Below are 16,422 nucleotides of genomic sequence, written 5' to 3' on the forward strand. Positions count from 1 at the left end.
GACTAGTCGCGCCCCCGCACTCGGCTCTTTAGAGGGTAACATCTGAACTCGGGAGCAGACACAGGTCTGTGCGCCGTCAGGACTTCCTTCGGGTTTACATCATGAGATTGTCCGCCGCATTTCGGAGCGCCTGCAGGATCTTTCCCGGCTCATCCCGCGGACAGTGCCGCTCCGGTGTCGGGCTCCTGAGGACCTTTCCTGCTATCGGCACCTCGCCGGTCCGAGATGCTGCCTCTGCCGGCGCTGGTGGTTCATCAGAAGCGGTGATCAGGAATGTGGAGAAATACCGGGAGCGAAGCGGCGATGTCTGGTACGAAGAGGCGATCGGGTAAGTTAAAAAGAAATCCTGTTTCAGTTTATAACACCGTATGGTGCTTACAGCTGGGTCAACGAACAAGCAATTTCCTGTTTGAACAGAATTTTACAAGAGATAGATTTTACTTTCGTTCTTTAATTGTACTTCCTTGCTGATAGTAGAGTAAAAAGGAGACAAACGGCTGCGATTTGACATTAGTAACCTGCATGTGAAGCAGCACAGCAGTTTGATTTGTGTGAGAATCGATGGTTTTCCAAGCTCGGTGTCCGGCTCCGCTGTCGGCTCTGAATGAATGCGGAACAGCGCCTGGTCACCACGTGTGATACTGTGTACTGGGTGGGGGGGGGATCCGCTTATGCAACCTTCCCGAGTTCTTACTCATGCCGTTTTTCTGCAGCTGACAAACGGTGGCCGCTGTATTCTTGGTTGTCTTCAGAGTTATTAATCTAGTGATTTCTTAATAATACTATACATGTATGCGTGTCACTCACTCGTGGTATCTAGCTGATAAATATATCCACGTGATTATGCATATGAACGGACTTGTGTTCTTCTAGTCAAGCGCGTTATTATCGCTTTAGTTAGGCTATGAGCGATCAGGGTGAAGGCACCGTAGACCGTGGCAGATTGCCACCAGGTTTTCCGCGAGGGAGATGACCCTTATTTGGGTCGTAACGGTTCCGTCTTTATGCATAATAAGGGGTAACACTTTACTTTACGGGGCTCAAATTCTTAATAATAACTCAGTTACTACTGAAGTACAAATTATGAACAAATCCTAAGCAAATATATTCGCTAATTGAGAAAAAATATATGTCACGATTCATTTATGATGAACAAACATGAGATCAGTATTTCACTTTTGTTATTCATGATCTGTTCTTTCAGTAGTTCCTTCAGGAGTTCACAAACAAATATAGTAACTGCTTGGGACGAAAGATGCATCAATCAATCAATGATGAATTAACATGAGATCAGTATGTACATAAGTAATAATATAATACTATATTATTTGTGCTCCATCAAGTACAGTGTTACAGTGGATCTGAAAGGCTTGCTAAGGTGTCCCTCGATTTGTGCCTAGTCTGAAAATGCCCCTGTCAGCCTCGGCTCTATATTTCAGAGCTTCGGTCTGCAAGTTGTTTTTACTTTAATCTAGTGTCGTCCCCTCGCCCTTACAGTGAGATCATCAGGAAGTCCAGAGATGGCATAGCCCAGCTGCAGCAGTGCCGGCCCGCCCCCCAGCCGGTGCTGGCCATCATACAGGTTGGCCGGCGCTCCGTACCTTTGCCTGGTTTTTAGTTCGGCTGTACAAAGTACCTCATGACACCGCTGCTGTTGATGGATCCCAGTGTGGGGCTGCATTAAAGGGAATAATAACTGCGGGTAGTAGGGTTATTGGGGCTGAAACACACTCCCTCCAATCTCATCATCCCATTTGCTTCATAGCATACTCTTGAATTTCATCATTATGGAATAATCCAGAATGCCTGTTCACTCACCCACCCCACCCCCCCAGACAAAGATCCCCATGCATTATTCAAGAACCCTCTTTTACACTCCCCCCCCCCCCCCCCAAATTTGCTCTCATTGTCCTGTTGTCTTAAAGAACTATCACCTCCTCCCATCCCCTATTCCACACCCCCCCCCCCATCCCCACAGGCCGGTGAGGACGACAGTTTGCTGACGACCAACAAGGATCTAGCTGGGAAGGTCAGTTGTGTCCCTGTCCTCTCATCTAGTTCTAATGTCCCTATAATCTGTAAGGAAGTGGTTAACTGTTTGTTTCCGTCTGTTTCCGCAGGTTGGGTTAAACGTCATGCAGATTTGCTTGCCGACGGACTGCATGGAAGATGAGGTAAAGAGTGCAGGCAGGAAACGTGTTCTAGATAACTTTTTGCTTTTTTCTTATACAATTATTCTTTCTGCACTTGAAATGGCCACACCCCCGCCCTCCTCCCCTTCCCTCCTGGCAAACCGGCTGTAGCTCTTGGGCTTCACCTAACCTCCGGCCGGGGACAGTGACCCTTGTCAGACCCCCCAAGTCAGAGGCCTACAGAGGCTGCTCTCCAGCTTCCAGCAGGGCCGGCTCTGGGTGTCTGGAGCCCCCCCGACAACAGCAGAGAACAAAATTAAAATGAAATTTAATTCATAATATTAAAACATTTCAGTGGAATAGGGTAACTGGCCGCTAACTAGCTAGCTCGCATCTGTTTCACAAGAAACATAGTCAAATATTACAACTGGTGGAAATGTCCAGGAATGCAACCAGAGGTATTTCTTATGGTTTTTGTCACATGCTCTTTTGCGCTGGCTTCTGGTCAGACTCTGACCCCCCGCAGTCCTGCATAGGACAAACGAGTTTAGAGAGTGGATGGATTATTTGGTGCCGAAAAATGATTGTATACAACATTCCTTAGAGAAAGTCTGATGTGATTTGTTTCAGCTTATTCAAATTTTATGATTGGTTGTTATTTAAAATGTGAAAATATTCAGTTTGCTGATTGATTGTCCAGTATGTATAAACTCTGTATAGTCTGTAAAGTCTGTATAGTATTGAAAATAAATTTACTGTGAGAAGCATTTATCTGTAAGTGAAGGAGAAAGCTTTTTTCCATGTTTAATTATAGTAGATTAATTATACCCAGAGTCTGTGTGTGGAACCTTCTACATTGCTGGGTCACCCACGTGTGTAGATCATGGAGGAGATCCAGAGGCTCAATGAGGATCCTAAAGTGCATGGTGTGATCCTGCATCTTCCGCACGCATCCCTCACCAGTTGTGTGCTCAACGCCATCGCCCCAGACAAGGACGTGGAAGGGTATGTGTCTAAGTGGGGACTAATTATGGAACCTCTTAGACTGGACGCTGATTGGCTGTCCCTCCTAGATAGTTAGTTCTGTAGGTAGAGCTGCACAGGGCCTCTTGCTATTGGTTTTCGGTGTAGGATAGCATTGGTTTGAGCCTTCACTTAACGTTTCTGAGCTTTGGTGGTTGATAATGAAGGTTAACCACCCCCCTCATATTCCAGGGTGACGGACCTCAACTTGGGAAGACTTGTGCGGGGCGATCTCAAAGACAGCTTTGTCCCTCCATTTGCCAGCGCAGTGATGGAGCTCTTAGAACGACTTGGTGTGTTTGTGTAATGAGGGGTGCCCACAAAGTTCACTGCATGACCATGTGATGCCTGGGTCACACTGTACTTGAGGGGATATGAATAATGTAGCAGTGCATGCTTACTTAATGCATTAATTAACCAGTAACTAAGTGATTATTTACTGATCCTATGTTCATTCGTCAATCAATCATGACACTTGTATTCCATTCAGGCACTATACTACTTAACAGCTCGCTAATTAGTTCATTATGGTAAGACGTCACTTGAGGGGGCAAAACTACTTAACTCATTTACTACTCAAGAACAAATCATGAACTAATATAGGTTTCCCCATGAAATACATGAACTGTCATGCATGAGTAATGATGAATGAACATGGGATCAGTACTTAAACACTTAGTTACTAGTTAATTAATGTATTACGTAAGCATATACTACTACATTATTCATGTCCCCTCAAATACAGTGTTACTGGTGCCTGTCATTTCCTAAAAATCCTTTAGTGTCTTTAGTGTTTAAGTCCTGTAGTCAATCTGGATATATTTTACCACAAACAAATGATAAAGTAACACACATTTAACCTGGGTTCCGCTAACTGCAGTGAAAGGCATAACTTTGGTGTTTCTGATCATCTTCTAACAGGTCTGTGTGCGCCAGGGAAGAGTGTGGTGATTGTGGGTGAGAATGGACCCCTTGAGGTGGCCATGCAGTGCCTGATACAACAGCGAGGGATGCTGGCTCTCAGCAGTGTGTGGAACGCCGATGACCTGCAGAAACAGGTTATTTTATGGATCTATAGCGCAGGACAAACAATATCACAGCTTCTGCTATGTATAGTTATTGAAGTTAAGTCATGCCAGTTCCTTCTCATTGTAGTATGACTTTGATGCAATGATTATATTAACCACAAGGTGGCAGTAAAGAATTACAGTTACAGAACGGCTGTAGTTCTAGAATGGGAACAATAATAACAATGATCCAGTTAGGGTGTCTGATTCAGAATCAGTTCGATAACTAAACCAGTTGCCATCCTGCAGGTTTCGCAGGCAGATGTTGTCGTACTGACCAGCACAGGACCTGCAGAGTTTTTGGCCAGCTGGCTGCGACCAGGGACTTCTGTTATCAACTGTCGTCATGCCAATTTCTCAGGTAACCCATGGTAACCCAAAGTATCACATGAACCAATTGAATGTCCAGTGGGAAGCGGGTTATACAGGTTCACAGCCTATACAGTAGCTGCCCACATGTGGGCTTCAAACCTCATTTGTTTAGCTGACAGTTATTGGTTTGATTGTATAAAATCATAGAGGAACCCAGGCTCTGGATTGATCTCTGACTCCTTCTGTCTCCATGTGTTCACAGAGCACCAGGATGCCCCCGTTCACATGCTGAGGGTGGAGCCTCTGGCTGCAGCTCTCAGGATGCAGGTAGAATATAGATCGTCATGTAGTTTATTTTTAATTTTTTTCTTTAGATCAGCATAAATTCTGCTTTTGCAGCTGTAGTTTTTCAGCATCTGGGTGCTGAATGGATCTTTGTGGTTCTGTACTTACTGACGCAGCCACTGCTCCGCTGGTGACCCCAAAGACTTCTTCTGATCTCAGAGACTTCAACCCTGAGGAAGATGTACTGCACTCAGAAATCTTAATGGCACATTTTATGGCATATTGGCATTCCTACTGCGAGTATATCAAACAGAGTGCTATATAATACAAGAAAATATGCATATAATGTGCTGTGTGTTTATGGCCCCTATAATTTCAGTTCTGTGTGACAAGTCTTGAAAAGTATCCTGTAGAATTTGTGCATGTGGCAGCTTGGATTCTGGGAGTTCTCCACATGGATCTGTAAAACACTGTGCTGAATGCAGCATGTCTTAGCAAACAATCCCCCCCCAACCCAATCTGTGCAGAATGTGGTAGAGAGCAGCCGCAGGTGGATGGAGAAGCAGCAGTACCAGCCGTGGAGACTGAGAAGCCTGAAGCTGCAGCCATTGTGCCCTGTGCCCAGGTAGGCCGGGCTCTTGCCTGGGCGTGCCCTCCGCTGGGCCCTGTGCCCAGGTAGGCCGGGCTCTTGCCTGGGCGTGCCCTCCGCTGGGCCCTGTGCCCAGGTAGGCCGGGCTCTTGCCTGGGCGTGCCCTCCGCTGGGCCCTGTGCCCAGGTAGGCCGGGCTCTTGCCTGGGCGTGCCCTCCGCTGGGCCCTGTGCCCAGGCAGGCCGGGCTCTTGCCTGGGCGTGCCCTCAGCTGTGCCCTGTGCCCAGGCAGGCCGGGCTCTTGCCTGGGCGTGCCCTCCGCTGGGCCCTGTGCCCAGGGAGGCTGGGCTCTTGCCTGGGCATGCCCTCAGCTGTGCCCTGTGTCCAGGTAGGCCGGGCTCTTGCCTGGACGTGCCCTCCGCTGGGCCCTGTGCCCAGGGAGGCCGGGGTCTTGCCTGGACGTGCCCTCCGCTGGGCCCTGTGCCCAGGCAGGCCGGGGTCTTGCCTGGACGTGCCCTCAGCTGTGCTCTCCACCTTCTGCTTCTTGGTCTCACAGAAACTCTGACCAAAAATAGACCAAGCAGCTAAACTCAGGGTAAAGGCAGGGCTGCCAACTTTGGTCAGCTGGCTGGAGTGAGAGTTTCAATTCGATTCCAGTCTGCACACACATGCACACGCGTTTACATGTATGTAACAGTTTTAGTACCATGCAAATAGTCTGTATGGTTTGCAAAGCAATGCTTTTGATGTAGCTAATTTTAGGTTTATAATGGAATAATCTAGATTTGCCCTAAGATTGCTTGCATGAGCGTGAGAGTCTGAAAGAGTGAGTGTCACGCCAGATGCGGTAGAGGTGGCAACCTTGTCCAGGCGAACATCATGTACAAGGCCAGCTTCATGAAAGGATACATTCAGATGTAGGTGCACCTCCTGACCAGCTGGGGTCTCTCTTCATAATATGTGCAAACCCCGGATATGATTCACAGTGACATCGAGATCTCCCGGAGCCAGATGCCGAAGGCCATCGAACTGCTGGCCAAGGAGATAGGCCTACTGCCAGAGGAGATCGAGGCCTACGGCAGAACCAAGGCCAAGGTGCGGCTGTCCCTGCTGGAGAGGCTGAAAGAGCAGCAGGACGGGAAATACGTCCTAGTAGCTGGGTGAGGGACGCCTCTGCCCTTCTATCGTTTAGGGCCATGTTTCCTGAAAAGTGTTTTTTTTTCGAAGCTGGTTTAGGTGCATAAATGCACAAGCCTGGAGTCATCCTGGACTCAGCAGGAGTCACAGAGGCCCATTTTCCCCCAGCGTAGCTCGGCTGTAGTGCCTGGGGGCTCCATGGTGGTGAGGGCGGCGTGGGTGGAGCTGGGAATCTGCAGGTTTTTTTTTTACCAAATTCCGATGTGAGTAGTATCACCCCCACCAACCAAAACCATGCAGCAGCCTTATCTTATATGGCTGGGACAACCTTCTGATGCTTGTTTTTTTATCTCTGTGGGAACAGCACAAGACCACTCCCCCCAGACTGCTGTGTCGCCCCCCCCCCCATACTCCTCCCCACACCCTGTCACCCATGAGCTGTTATGTCTTATTCTCCTCTTTCCAGTGATCTGTGGGAGAAACCCAGCATGAAGTCAAGTTAGGCCTGGCAGTGCTCTCATCATGTAGACAGACGGGCATTTCTGTACCATCTGTAGCTCTCGTGTAGCTAATGTTAGCTCTAACAGGTTAGCCATGTTAGCCAGCCATGCGGTTGCCTTCCAAAGGGTTAGTCCACATGTGACCAGCTCCCTTGTGCTTTCAGTTGGTTCTTGCTAGCCTATTGCTAAACAGCTAACTCCTGGATAGCTAGCTTTCATGTGGCTAGCTCACACGTTGCCAGCTCTCTTACAGTTTTGTCCTGCATGGTGTCAGGGCTAACTGCTAGCTGCCAGCTGTTTACCGCTAATCTGGTTAGTGCTAATTTGTGCCTGGAGCAGGGTCACCATATTTGGTGAGATGAAAAAGAGGATGTGTCCAAGGATCAGAATAGCTTGCATGTTCACCAGCCAATCAGGTAGCGCTTCCCTCATGAATATTAATGAGATTTCCCTAACCCACCCTGAAAATTCGCGTCTGTGCTGGTTACCCTAGCACAGAGATGCCCGTAATAAGTGCGTTATGGCCTCAGTTGACCCTAGCGGTCTCACAGCTAGCTTTGAACCTCCCTGCTTTCACCGCTCCTGCTCTGGTTGGCCAGACTTTAAGGAGCATTGGCTCATTTAAGGAGCATTGGCAAATTCTGATGTGTCACATGAGCTGGTCCTGTGTTCACCAGGAGCACTGCATACACCGATTAAATCACATGTGTTTTTCAGTCCGATGATACAGATTACAGCGTGGGAAAAGCAGGCGATTTGGGGCCCTGGAAGCGCTAAGCCCTTCAGTCATGTGGCTCTCCGGAGGCAGGGCACCATTTAGCTGTGCAGTCGTGGAAGATTAACAGTCAGAAAGTTCTCGCCACCCCTGTTGCATGCGGGGATTTGCATCATGTGACATTTCGCTTATTAATATCATTAGCAAAATATAGATGTTTTTGATGCAATCTGCGTGGACTGTGTGGCTGTGCAGGTCAGGATCCCATGCCTATGTTAAGATTGTCACTGGTTCTAGTCCTGTGGTAATCAGAGCACAGCCCTTAACCCTACCTGCTCTAAGGGCGCCAGGTAAACGGCTGACCCTGCCCTTTGACGCCATGCTTTTTATGCTGAGTCTCACATAATGGGACAGACGAATAAAGAATTTCATTGTACTTGCCACATGTTCAGTGACAATAAGGACATTTTACCTTGCTGTTGCTGGTTCCTTGACCACAGTTTACTGCAGTTCTGTTGAGGGGATAAGAACCAAGGTCCATGATATGCTACTTGTTAGTCCATCATATCCTTTGGATTGGGTGGTTCTTGTATATCGGGATAAAGACGTCTCTTCATGTTGTATTGCTGCGGTGTCGGTCCGTCGGGGGAAGACGTGAGTGCTGTGATTAAAGCGTTTGTGTGTGTTTGTTGCAGCATCACCCCCACCCCGCTGGGTGAGGGCAAGAGCACGGTGACTATCGGCCTGGTGCAGGCGCTCACGGCCCACCTGAAGGTCAACTCCTTCGCCTGTCTCCGGCAGCCATCGCAGGGACCCACCTTCGGGGTGAAAGGTCAGTAGTGTGGGGGTGGCGGGGGCTGGGGTGCTGGGAGTGGCCTTGAGGTTTACGGCACGCCTGCCCCCACACACATCTCTAAGGTCACCGTCATTTTCTGCTTCCTCTTTTTGTAGGCGGAGCTGCAGGAGGAGGGTACGCCCAGGTCATTCCCATGGAGGAGGTATGTGGAGTCTAACAGGATTGGCAGCTCTACACTAGCAGCAGCAGGTCTGAAGCTTCAGGCTTTGAAGCTGAGAGTGGGCGGGATTACCTAGCTCCATCCCACTTCCTGTGACATCATCACTCTCCATTGGTCACTTTAGAAGTCTTGTTTGCCCCATAGCTACATTTTTCCCCATAGAGCTCCACGTCAATCACCATGTTTTTAGCGTATCTGTACTGAAGATGTTACTTGGCACATGTTAATATTAGGGCCACTGTTACGCCATTTGTAGCTTTTCGCCACACTGAATGCTGCCCTTCCCCCCCAGTTCAACCTCCACCTGACAGGAGACATCCACGCCATCACTGCTGCTAACAACCTGGTCGCTGCAGCTGTCGACGCTCGCATCTTACATGAGGCCACCCAATCAGACAAGGTAGGGTGTCCGGCAGGGCGTGGCCTGTTAGTGCTTTGCTCCGCCCCTTTAATGTTCTTTGTAACTTTTTTTACCTGCCACATATTCTCCTGATGGAGGTCCACTCTAACACAAAGCTGTAAATTATGCTGTCTTTTTGTTTATTATTGTTTATTTGTAATATTTCCTATTCATCATCACAGGTTAATTGCTTAAGTGTCCATTTATTTATGGCATCGTAACACATTTGGGTTTGTTTACAATAGTTTTATATACGCAACCTTTATAAGAGGAGATGTCTCTCCAAGCCTGTGGAAATCCTTCAGAGGGGATTTCTGCTCTACCAAGTTATAGCCCTTAGCAATATTTTGATTTTGACTGTGCATCTCTCTGAGAAATTTTATTTAGACCAACAGAGAGATAAATATCAGGCCATTGTGGGAAGCCGGCGATTTAATCCTCCTGTTTTCCTCTTCGGCATGCTCATCAGGCATTGTACAGCAGACTGGTGCCCTCTGTTAATGGACTGAGGAAGTTCTCGCCCATACAGATAGCCAGATTACGGGTAAGTGTGGACCGTTCGGGTCATATTGCCTGATTATGTTTGTGACTGCACTTATTAATACCTCCACTAGAGGGCGTGACTGAGCTGGAAATCAAATATTACTTGAAATACCTTTCTAAATGAATTTACCCATAACTGAATGGGAAGAGGGGAGCGTTCACAATTACAACTGCAAACAGCTGGAATTGCAAAGGTCAACGTGTCTCATTGTGGACAATAAAAACAATAGAAGATAAGACTGAGGTTCATCCTCAAATTGTAAACAAAGGGATGTTCTGTTTGTCTTGGGTCTGAACTTCAGGAGTGTTGGGATGTGAGACACTTATGTACTTGGATGATGTGTGAGGGGCTTTGTAGGACCGAGGAGTTGCCGGGGGGGGGGGGGGGGGGGAGAGCAAGGGCCAAGTCTGCAAGGATGAGGAGAAGCAGGGAGGATATACTCAGTGATGAGGGTTAATGGATGAGTGCCGTTGGATTCAGTGTGTGCTTGTGTGGGGGCTGTCTGTCTGTTTCTGCATTACGGAAGCAGGAAAATGCCATACCCCAGTGTCTAGTTTCACCATACTGACAATTTCAATAAAAGCTCTCAATGTGTAATCAAGAAAACCACGCTATGACATTTTTATGCATGTAAATTCATCTCAAAACAGAAGGCTGTGTTGGCGAGAGGGAAAACAGGAAGTCAGAGGGTTTTTTTTTTTTTGCTCTCGCTCCTCATGATCAGTTTGGAGTCATTAGTTATCTTTTGTCCCGCTGCAGATTGCTGGCTGTGAATGTCCATAGCCAGTATATTGTTTATGTAACGGGTCTTTGGCCAGTCTGGGGATCTGGGAGTGACTGGACCTGAGCAGCTGCTGTTTCTCTCAGCTGAGGGCTTGTCTGAAGCAGACCACTGCTCTCCTGCATTTCTGTAAAAGGCCATGTGTGGTAACCCTAAAATACTGGCTGCATTCGCAAATCTCCCGCAAGGCCTTCCTGCCCTAACCAGAGCTGGGAATACTACGCGTCAGACAGTGTAGTTATTAAGGATGTGGCCTAGTAACCTTTAGGTTGTGGGGTCAAGTCCCAGTGCAGTCATAACATGCATTTTTATAGTAAAATAGTGGGGTTCATGGAACCGTTTGGAAAAATAGACTTGGAAGGGATAAACTTTTAATGAAGGCCTGAATATGCTTTTCGATCCTGCTATTTTTTTTTTGGTTTTCCCGATTTAAAACAGAACAACGATTCAGGTAGTTCCAGCCCCCTCTACAGGTTATGCAGGAGGACGTGCACTGTGTCACTGTCCTGTCCCTCCTCTCCACAGCGCCTCGGCATCGAGAAGAGCGACCCAGGCACGCTCACAGCGGAGGAGATCCGCTCGTTTGTGCGGCTGGACCTTGACCCCGCCAAGGTCACCTGGCAGAGAGGTAGGGCGCCCCCTGCTGCTTCCCTGTTGGGCGTAAGGCCGCCCTCTTCAAATTCGGGATGGGCGAGATGTAAAGACGGATGATGCGTCAGGGCCTTGGAGTCATGGACAGTTTAAAAACTCCTGGAAAATGTATATAAGTCTTGGGAGGGGCTAAAAAATGAAGACCTCCGTCGAGGGTTTATTTTAGATTTTTATCGCCTCGTGTTTCTCCCCGTCCGCCCGTAGCCGTGGGATTTACGATGTCGCCCCGACGTTTGTTTAACGCTATTTGCCTTTGCGGCGCGAATCGATTCTCCTTGCTGTCAGCCGCTCTCCCAAACGATGTAATCCACCCCGGCGGGGTCACGGGCCGGCCGCAGTCCAGTTGGACTCGATCAGCGTGCGGAGATGTGGGGAGTCGCGGCCCTCGAACCTACGCTGGAGGCTCACTGGGGGCTTTCCGTCTCCTTTGCAGTCATTGACACCAACGACCGTTTTCTGAGGAAGATCACCGTCGGACAAGCGGGTACCGAAAAAGGGATGACGCGGCAGGTATGTGCTATTCCTGAATTCCAGCAGGTGGAGGCGCTCTTGCAGTATGATTACTGTTGTTTTTTCTTTCATTAATAGCTTCATTTGATTGCCTTATACTTTGATCCATCCATCCATCCATAACTGCTTATCCAGTACAGGATCCTAATGATCTCAGTGTATTTTCTTTGTTGCACATTGTGAGTAATTTGGAGATTCCATTAGTTCTGCCTATATTGCTTCTTAGATGGGGAGCTAGGACCATTATGGGATGTCAGTGTCTGATGCACAAGTGCGAGTAGCCTGCAGCTCTGTCAGAAAAAAAAGTACCAGTTTGTAAATTTGGGGGGACAGTTACTTGTCACTGGGTCTATATCCTCAAGGGTCTGCCAGTTGTACCCTAGTTCTGTGTACTTGTACCTTTTAAGATACAGAAAAGGACATTAATGCTGTCCTAGGGCGGCGCCCTTTGTTCTGACAGTGCAGAAGACAACAGCAGGCGCTTCAGCGTCCACACTGGTTTACACACTCTTTCCCAGCATGCCTTTCAGCACTGCCAGCCAACGCTGCTCCGTGAAGTTTGAGGCTCCCTGTAGAAGCATTCCTGACCACCCCCCCATTGCACGGCTAATGTTCTAGAAGCATGTGGCTGCACTGGGGACTTATAAGTGTTACACCCCCCAAAATAAGGGTGCATCCGGCGCTAAATATCTACTTTGTTCTGATTCGAATTCTTCTTCTCTAAGGTCGAACATCTCATCTGATGTTTTTTTAACTCAAATTCACGTCACTCCTTGCGGGACACTTACTGAAATTTACGATTTAATATTTTTGAGGTGTGTTTGGTGAGTGACTCCCCCCTGCAATCTAACACCCCCCTCGAGACACACATTTAATGTCTGTTGTCTCCTCTGCCGCCTTTGCAGGCCCAGTTCGACATCGCCGTGGCCAGCGAGATCATGGCCATTCTGGCTCTGACGGACGGCCTGCGGGACATGAAGCTCCGGCTGGGCCGCATGGTAGTGGGCAGCAGCCGGACGGGACAGCCGGTCACCGCCGACGATCTGGTACGTCAGAATCGGGACCCGGACGCAGCTGTGGAGCATTCAGAGCCCGAGCTGGCTGGACAGGAAGAGCCCACAAGCTGCTGGAGTCAAACCAGTTTCATTTTCCAGGTTTAAACAGATGTGAATAATTGTCTGCTTACTTTAGGGTGTGACTGGAGCCCTGGCCGTCTTGATGAAAGATGCCATCAAACCTACACTCATGCAGACGCTGGAGGTGAGTCTGAACCAGGAGGAGGGAGCGGGGAGGGTGACAGGCTCTCTGGGGGTGGTCAGGAGAGTCTTGCGGACGTACACTTGTTCTGTGACATCCCTTGTGAGCCCTCAGAAGACAGCCAGCACTGCTTGGACAATCAGGCCGCTATGGAGAAGAACCAGGCTTGTGCGGCTGGCCCTCAACAGAACCTTAGGGGGACGGCTCACTCCATCTGGCTTGTGTTAGGTGGTGATCTGGTCCCTCTTGTTTTTATGTCCTCATGCTTTCGGACGCCAGATATGTCAGCCCAGAGCTCACAAAGCACACAGGATTAAATCCCCTACGCACCACAGTTCAGCTGCTTTGGCTTTCTAGATTTACAGATCTTTCGGGCATTTGGATCTCCATCCAAACTTTTTTTTTTTATTGTCAGATTTTGTTAGTTTTTCTGTTGTGCTTAACTGTGCAGAGACACCTGCTGTTCAGCTTTATATGGTGAAAAAGCTCAGCAGAACTAAGTTCAGGAACCTGGTTCTTGCTTCCAAGTTCTTGATCCGTCTCGACCAGGAACTTTTGTAGCTCCTGGCCACTTGTTGTGTGCTGCTTTCCCACCGCACAACAGGAACTGTGACATTTGTGCTGAATCAGCATGGGAGTCGTAATAAAGCTTCACACGTAATTTCAGAAGCGAGGAAACTACACCCCCCACCCCAAAACAATGGAGGATGAACCAACTGTTTTGTTAATTTCTTAGGTATTGGGGGGAAGTGGGAGGATCGATTGCATGATACAAAAATACGGGACAAATTATATCCTACATTGGTTCAAAACAGGACACGCCAGTTCATTTTACAATATGGGAGGGATGGCATCTCTAGTTAGGAGAGGTCACACAGCACTGGTCACAGCCCAGTTCAGCCCACAATGTGCTTATAAGTGATTTTTAAATCTGGCCAGCAGATCGAACATTTCTTTTCCACAGTATAAAAAAAAGACAAAAATGGTATTCTGCTAATCAGTACCTGCAAGTTTCACCATTGGCACTCCCCCCCCCCCCCACTGAATATCAGCAAAAATGTTACACAAAAATATATCAGTTATTGGGGTATTGTTCAACATTTTCATATTGGTGCATCACTATAGGAAACCTTTTCTTACATAGAAATATGGAGACGCAAGGAAAGAAATGTATTAATTAATGCATTAAATGCAATGGGAATACAAAAATAATAATACTCTTTTCTAAGCACTTCTGTGAGTTGGTGCTTGGAGTCAACCAATCAGCAAAGTGAAGGCGGGGTCAGGCTGGGAGCTGGGGTCAGACTGGAGGTGGGGTGAGGGCTGAAGGCATGGTCAGACTGGAGGCGGGGCCAGGCTGGGAGCTGGGGTCAGGGCTGGAGGCGGGGTCAAGCTGGAGGCGGGGTCAGGGCTGGAGGTGGGGTCAAGCTGGAGGCGGGGTCAGGGCTGGAGGCGGGGTCAGGCTGGGAGCTGGGGACAGGTCTGGAGGCGGGGTCAGGGCTGGAGGCGGGGTCAGACTGGGAGCTGGGGACAGGGCTGGAGGCGGGGTCAGACTGGGAGCTGGGGTCAGGGCTGGAGGCGGGGTCAGGGCTGGAGGCGGGGTCAGACTGGGAGCTGGGGTCAGGGCTGGAGGCGGGGTCAGGCTGGGAGCTTGGGTCCAGGCTAGAGGCGGGGGCTGCAGTGAAAAACAGGGGTAAACCAGGCCAGCTGGGTATTAGTCAGCAAGAAACATTTATTTCCCCCTACATGTTTATACAGAGATGGGGGGGGGAGAATAGGACACCTGAAAAGCAAAGGTGCAAAACAGCCGATTTCAACTCAGTAGAAATTTTTCCTACCAGCGCATCCTGTGTTTTGCCTCTCCCAGATCAGCCCCCAGTACCGATGCCCTTAATGGCAATTCCAGTGGATATTAAGTTTTAGTCCCAGAAAAGAAACTAATCAACCTGACTCTGCCAGTCAAGACCTTGGGGCTGGTTCAAATCCCAGAGTCAGCAGAGTGATGTCACCATTGGGCTCTTGAGCCAGACCCTTAAACCCCAATTACTCCAGAGATTGTCTGATCCTCCTTTCTAGAAAATGTATGTCGCTTGGATAAAAGTGTCTACTAAGTAAACAATACTCTGTATAAGTAAAACACTGTTTCCTCTGGGTCCTGGAATGAAAAATGATATACTACTAGGTAATGTTATTAGTAATTAAACTAGTTATGTCATAGTGATACTGAAGATTTTCCTCAGTCAACCATAATGTTTATCATGCCGGCCCTGGGCCTCACCCCAGGAATTCCCATCTGTGCCGCTCACTCGACAGCTTCGGAGGTCCGTAGAAAGTGCCTTGTTAAGTTCTGGCTGGACCGTAGTGAAAACATGTATTTGGAAGCGTGTAAGACCTACAGGAGGGCTCCAATGGATCTTTGGGGGGGGGGGGGGGGGACACGGATGTCTGACTGTAAGTGTTGTGTAAACAGTGGTGTTGTTCATTTGGCTTTCTTATATACAGATAAGCACCCACCCCCATCCAGAAACCATATCCGAATAATGTGATTCCGGAATCTTGACTGACAGCTTTGCGTTTCGTTTGACTCCTCCCCCAGGGCACACCGGTGTTCGTCCATGCGGGTCCCTTCGCCAACATCGCCCACGGTAACTCCTCCGTCCTGGCGGACAAGCTGGCCCTCAAACTGGTTGGAGAGGGAGGTTTCGTCGGTGAGTTCATTGTCCAGGATACTACCCCCCCATGGAGGGGGGGACATTCTAAGGGCCCTGGCTTTGGGGAAGCTGATTGAGCCTTGCTGGGTGTCAGTTGCATGCGTGAAGCTATCTGCGTACCCCCCACCCATTAAGGAGGTGTGCGTGGGATGGGTACTCTGCTATTGCCACATAGCAATAAGAGTGCAGGGGTCATGCATCGCTAAGAGAATCCCAAGCAGGGAACACCTGTTGTACCACATAGCCAGCAATTAACCACTATGACAAGTCCACACTGGAATTGCAGTGTAAATATTTGGTAATATTGCAAGTAACCTCATTATTACTCACCGTTTTACTTAGCTGATGTTAATTTTGCTTATCTTTGGTTATTTGTTCTTATACCTATAAAATGATACGTCCTCAGCTGTGAGGTTTTGGTGAAGCAACACTTAAAAATGTTGTTTGTAGCACCCCCGTCCCTTTCGAGGCAGTAAGACAGACCGGCACCCTGTCTGTCCCCTTCCCGCCCAAATGGCCCAGGACCCCCCCCCCAGGGCTGGTTCCCGTCAAAGGCTCGTGGTCACAAGCGGAAATGACTCTGCAGACCGGCGTCTGTTATTTCACGAGGCGTGCTGCCCCATATCACAGCGGAGTACACCGTTTTACACCGTTTTACACCGTTTTACACCGTTTTTCCGCGCCTGTAGGTGCCCGTCGCTCTGGGCTATGGGCTGTAACAACGGCCTCCGCGGTTCTTTTTGACGAGGCTCGGCCTACATTTGACCCAGGAGGCAGCCCTAGGTTGACGGTTC

General features: G+C 48.8%; 1 protein-coding gene across 3 annotated transcripts in view; it reads left to right on the top strand.

The window, feature by feature from the left end:
• Positions 1-16,422, top strand: part of mthfd1l (methylenetetrahydrofolate dehydrogenase (NADP+ dependent) 1 like) — a 39,277-nt gene continuing 22,855 nt past the window's right edge. The window contains exons 1-20 of one of the 3 annotated variants that reach the window (XM_023836965.2): positions 1-328; positions 1,498-1,582; positions 1,979-2,029; positions 2,121-2,174; positions 3,013-3,137; positions 3,348-3,448; positions 4,077-4,213; positions 4,472-4,583; positions 4,797-4,861; positions 5,347-5,444; positions 6,393-6,566; positions 8,454-8,590; positions 8,710-8,756; positions 9,067-9,174; positions 9,644-9,718; positions 11,025-11,127; positions 11,584-11,660; positions 12,566-12,706; positions 12,852-12,920; positions 15,514-15,625. In XM_023836965.2, coding sequence (XP_023692733.2) covers positions 102-328; positions 1,498-1,582; positions 1,979-2,029; positions 2,121-2,174; positions 3,013-3,137; positions 3,348-3,448; positions 4,077-4,213; positions 4,472-4,583; positions 4,797-4,861; positions 5,347-5,444; positions 6,393-6,566; positions 8,454-8,590; positions 8,710-8,756; positions 9,067-9,174; positions 9,644-9,718; positions 11,025-11,127; positions 11,584-11,660; positions 12,566-12,706; positions 12,852-12,920; positions 15,514-15,625 — 2,098 coding nt within the window. In that variant the 5' untranslated portion in view covers positions 1-101. Of the gene's footprint in view, positions 329-1,497; positions 1,583-1,978; positions 2,030-2,120; positions 2,175-3,012; positions 3,138-3,347; positions 3,449-4,076; positions 4,214-4,471; positions 4,584-4,796; positions 4,862-5,346; positions 5,445-5,684; positions 5,695-5,887; positions 5,895-6,392; positions 6,567-8,453; positions 8,591-8,709; positions 8,757-9,066; positions 9,175-9,643; positions 9,719-11,024; positions 11,128-11,583; positions 11,661-12,565; positions 12,707-12,851; positions 12,921-15,513; positions 15,626-16,422 lie in introns of those variants that run through there. The other 2 variants (XM_072702752.1, XM_072702753.1) reach the window with 2 other exon arrangements.

The sequence above is a fragment of the Paramormyrops kingsleyae genome, chromosome 19 (assembly GCF_048594095.1).
Source record: "Paramormyrops kingsleyae isolate MSU_618 chromosome 19, PKINGS_0.4, whole genome shotgun sequence".
NCBI lineage: Eukaryota > Metazoa > Chordata > Actinopteri > Osteoglossiformes > Mormyridae > Paramormyrops > Paramormyrops kingsleyae.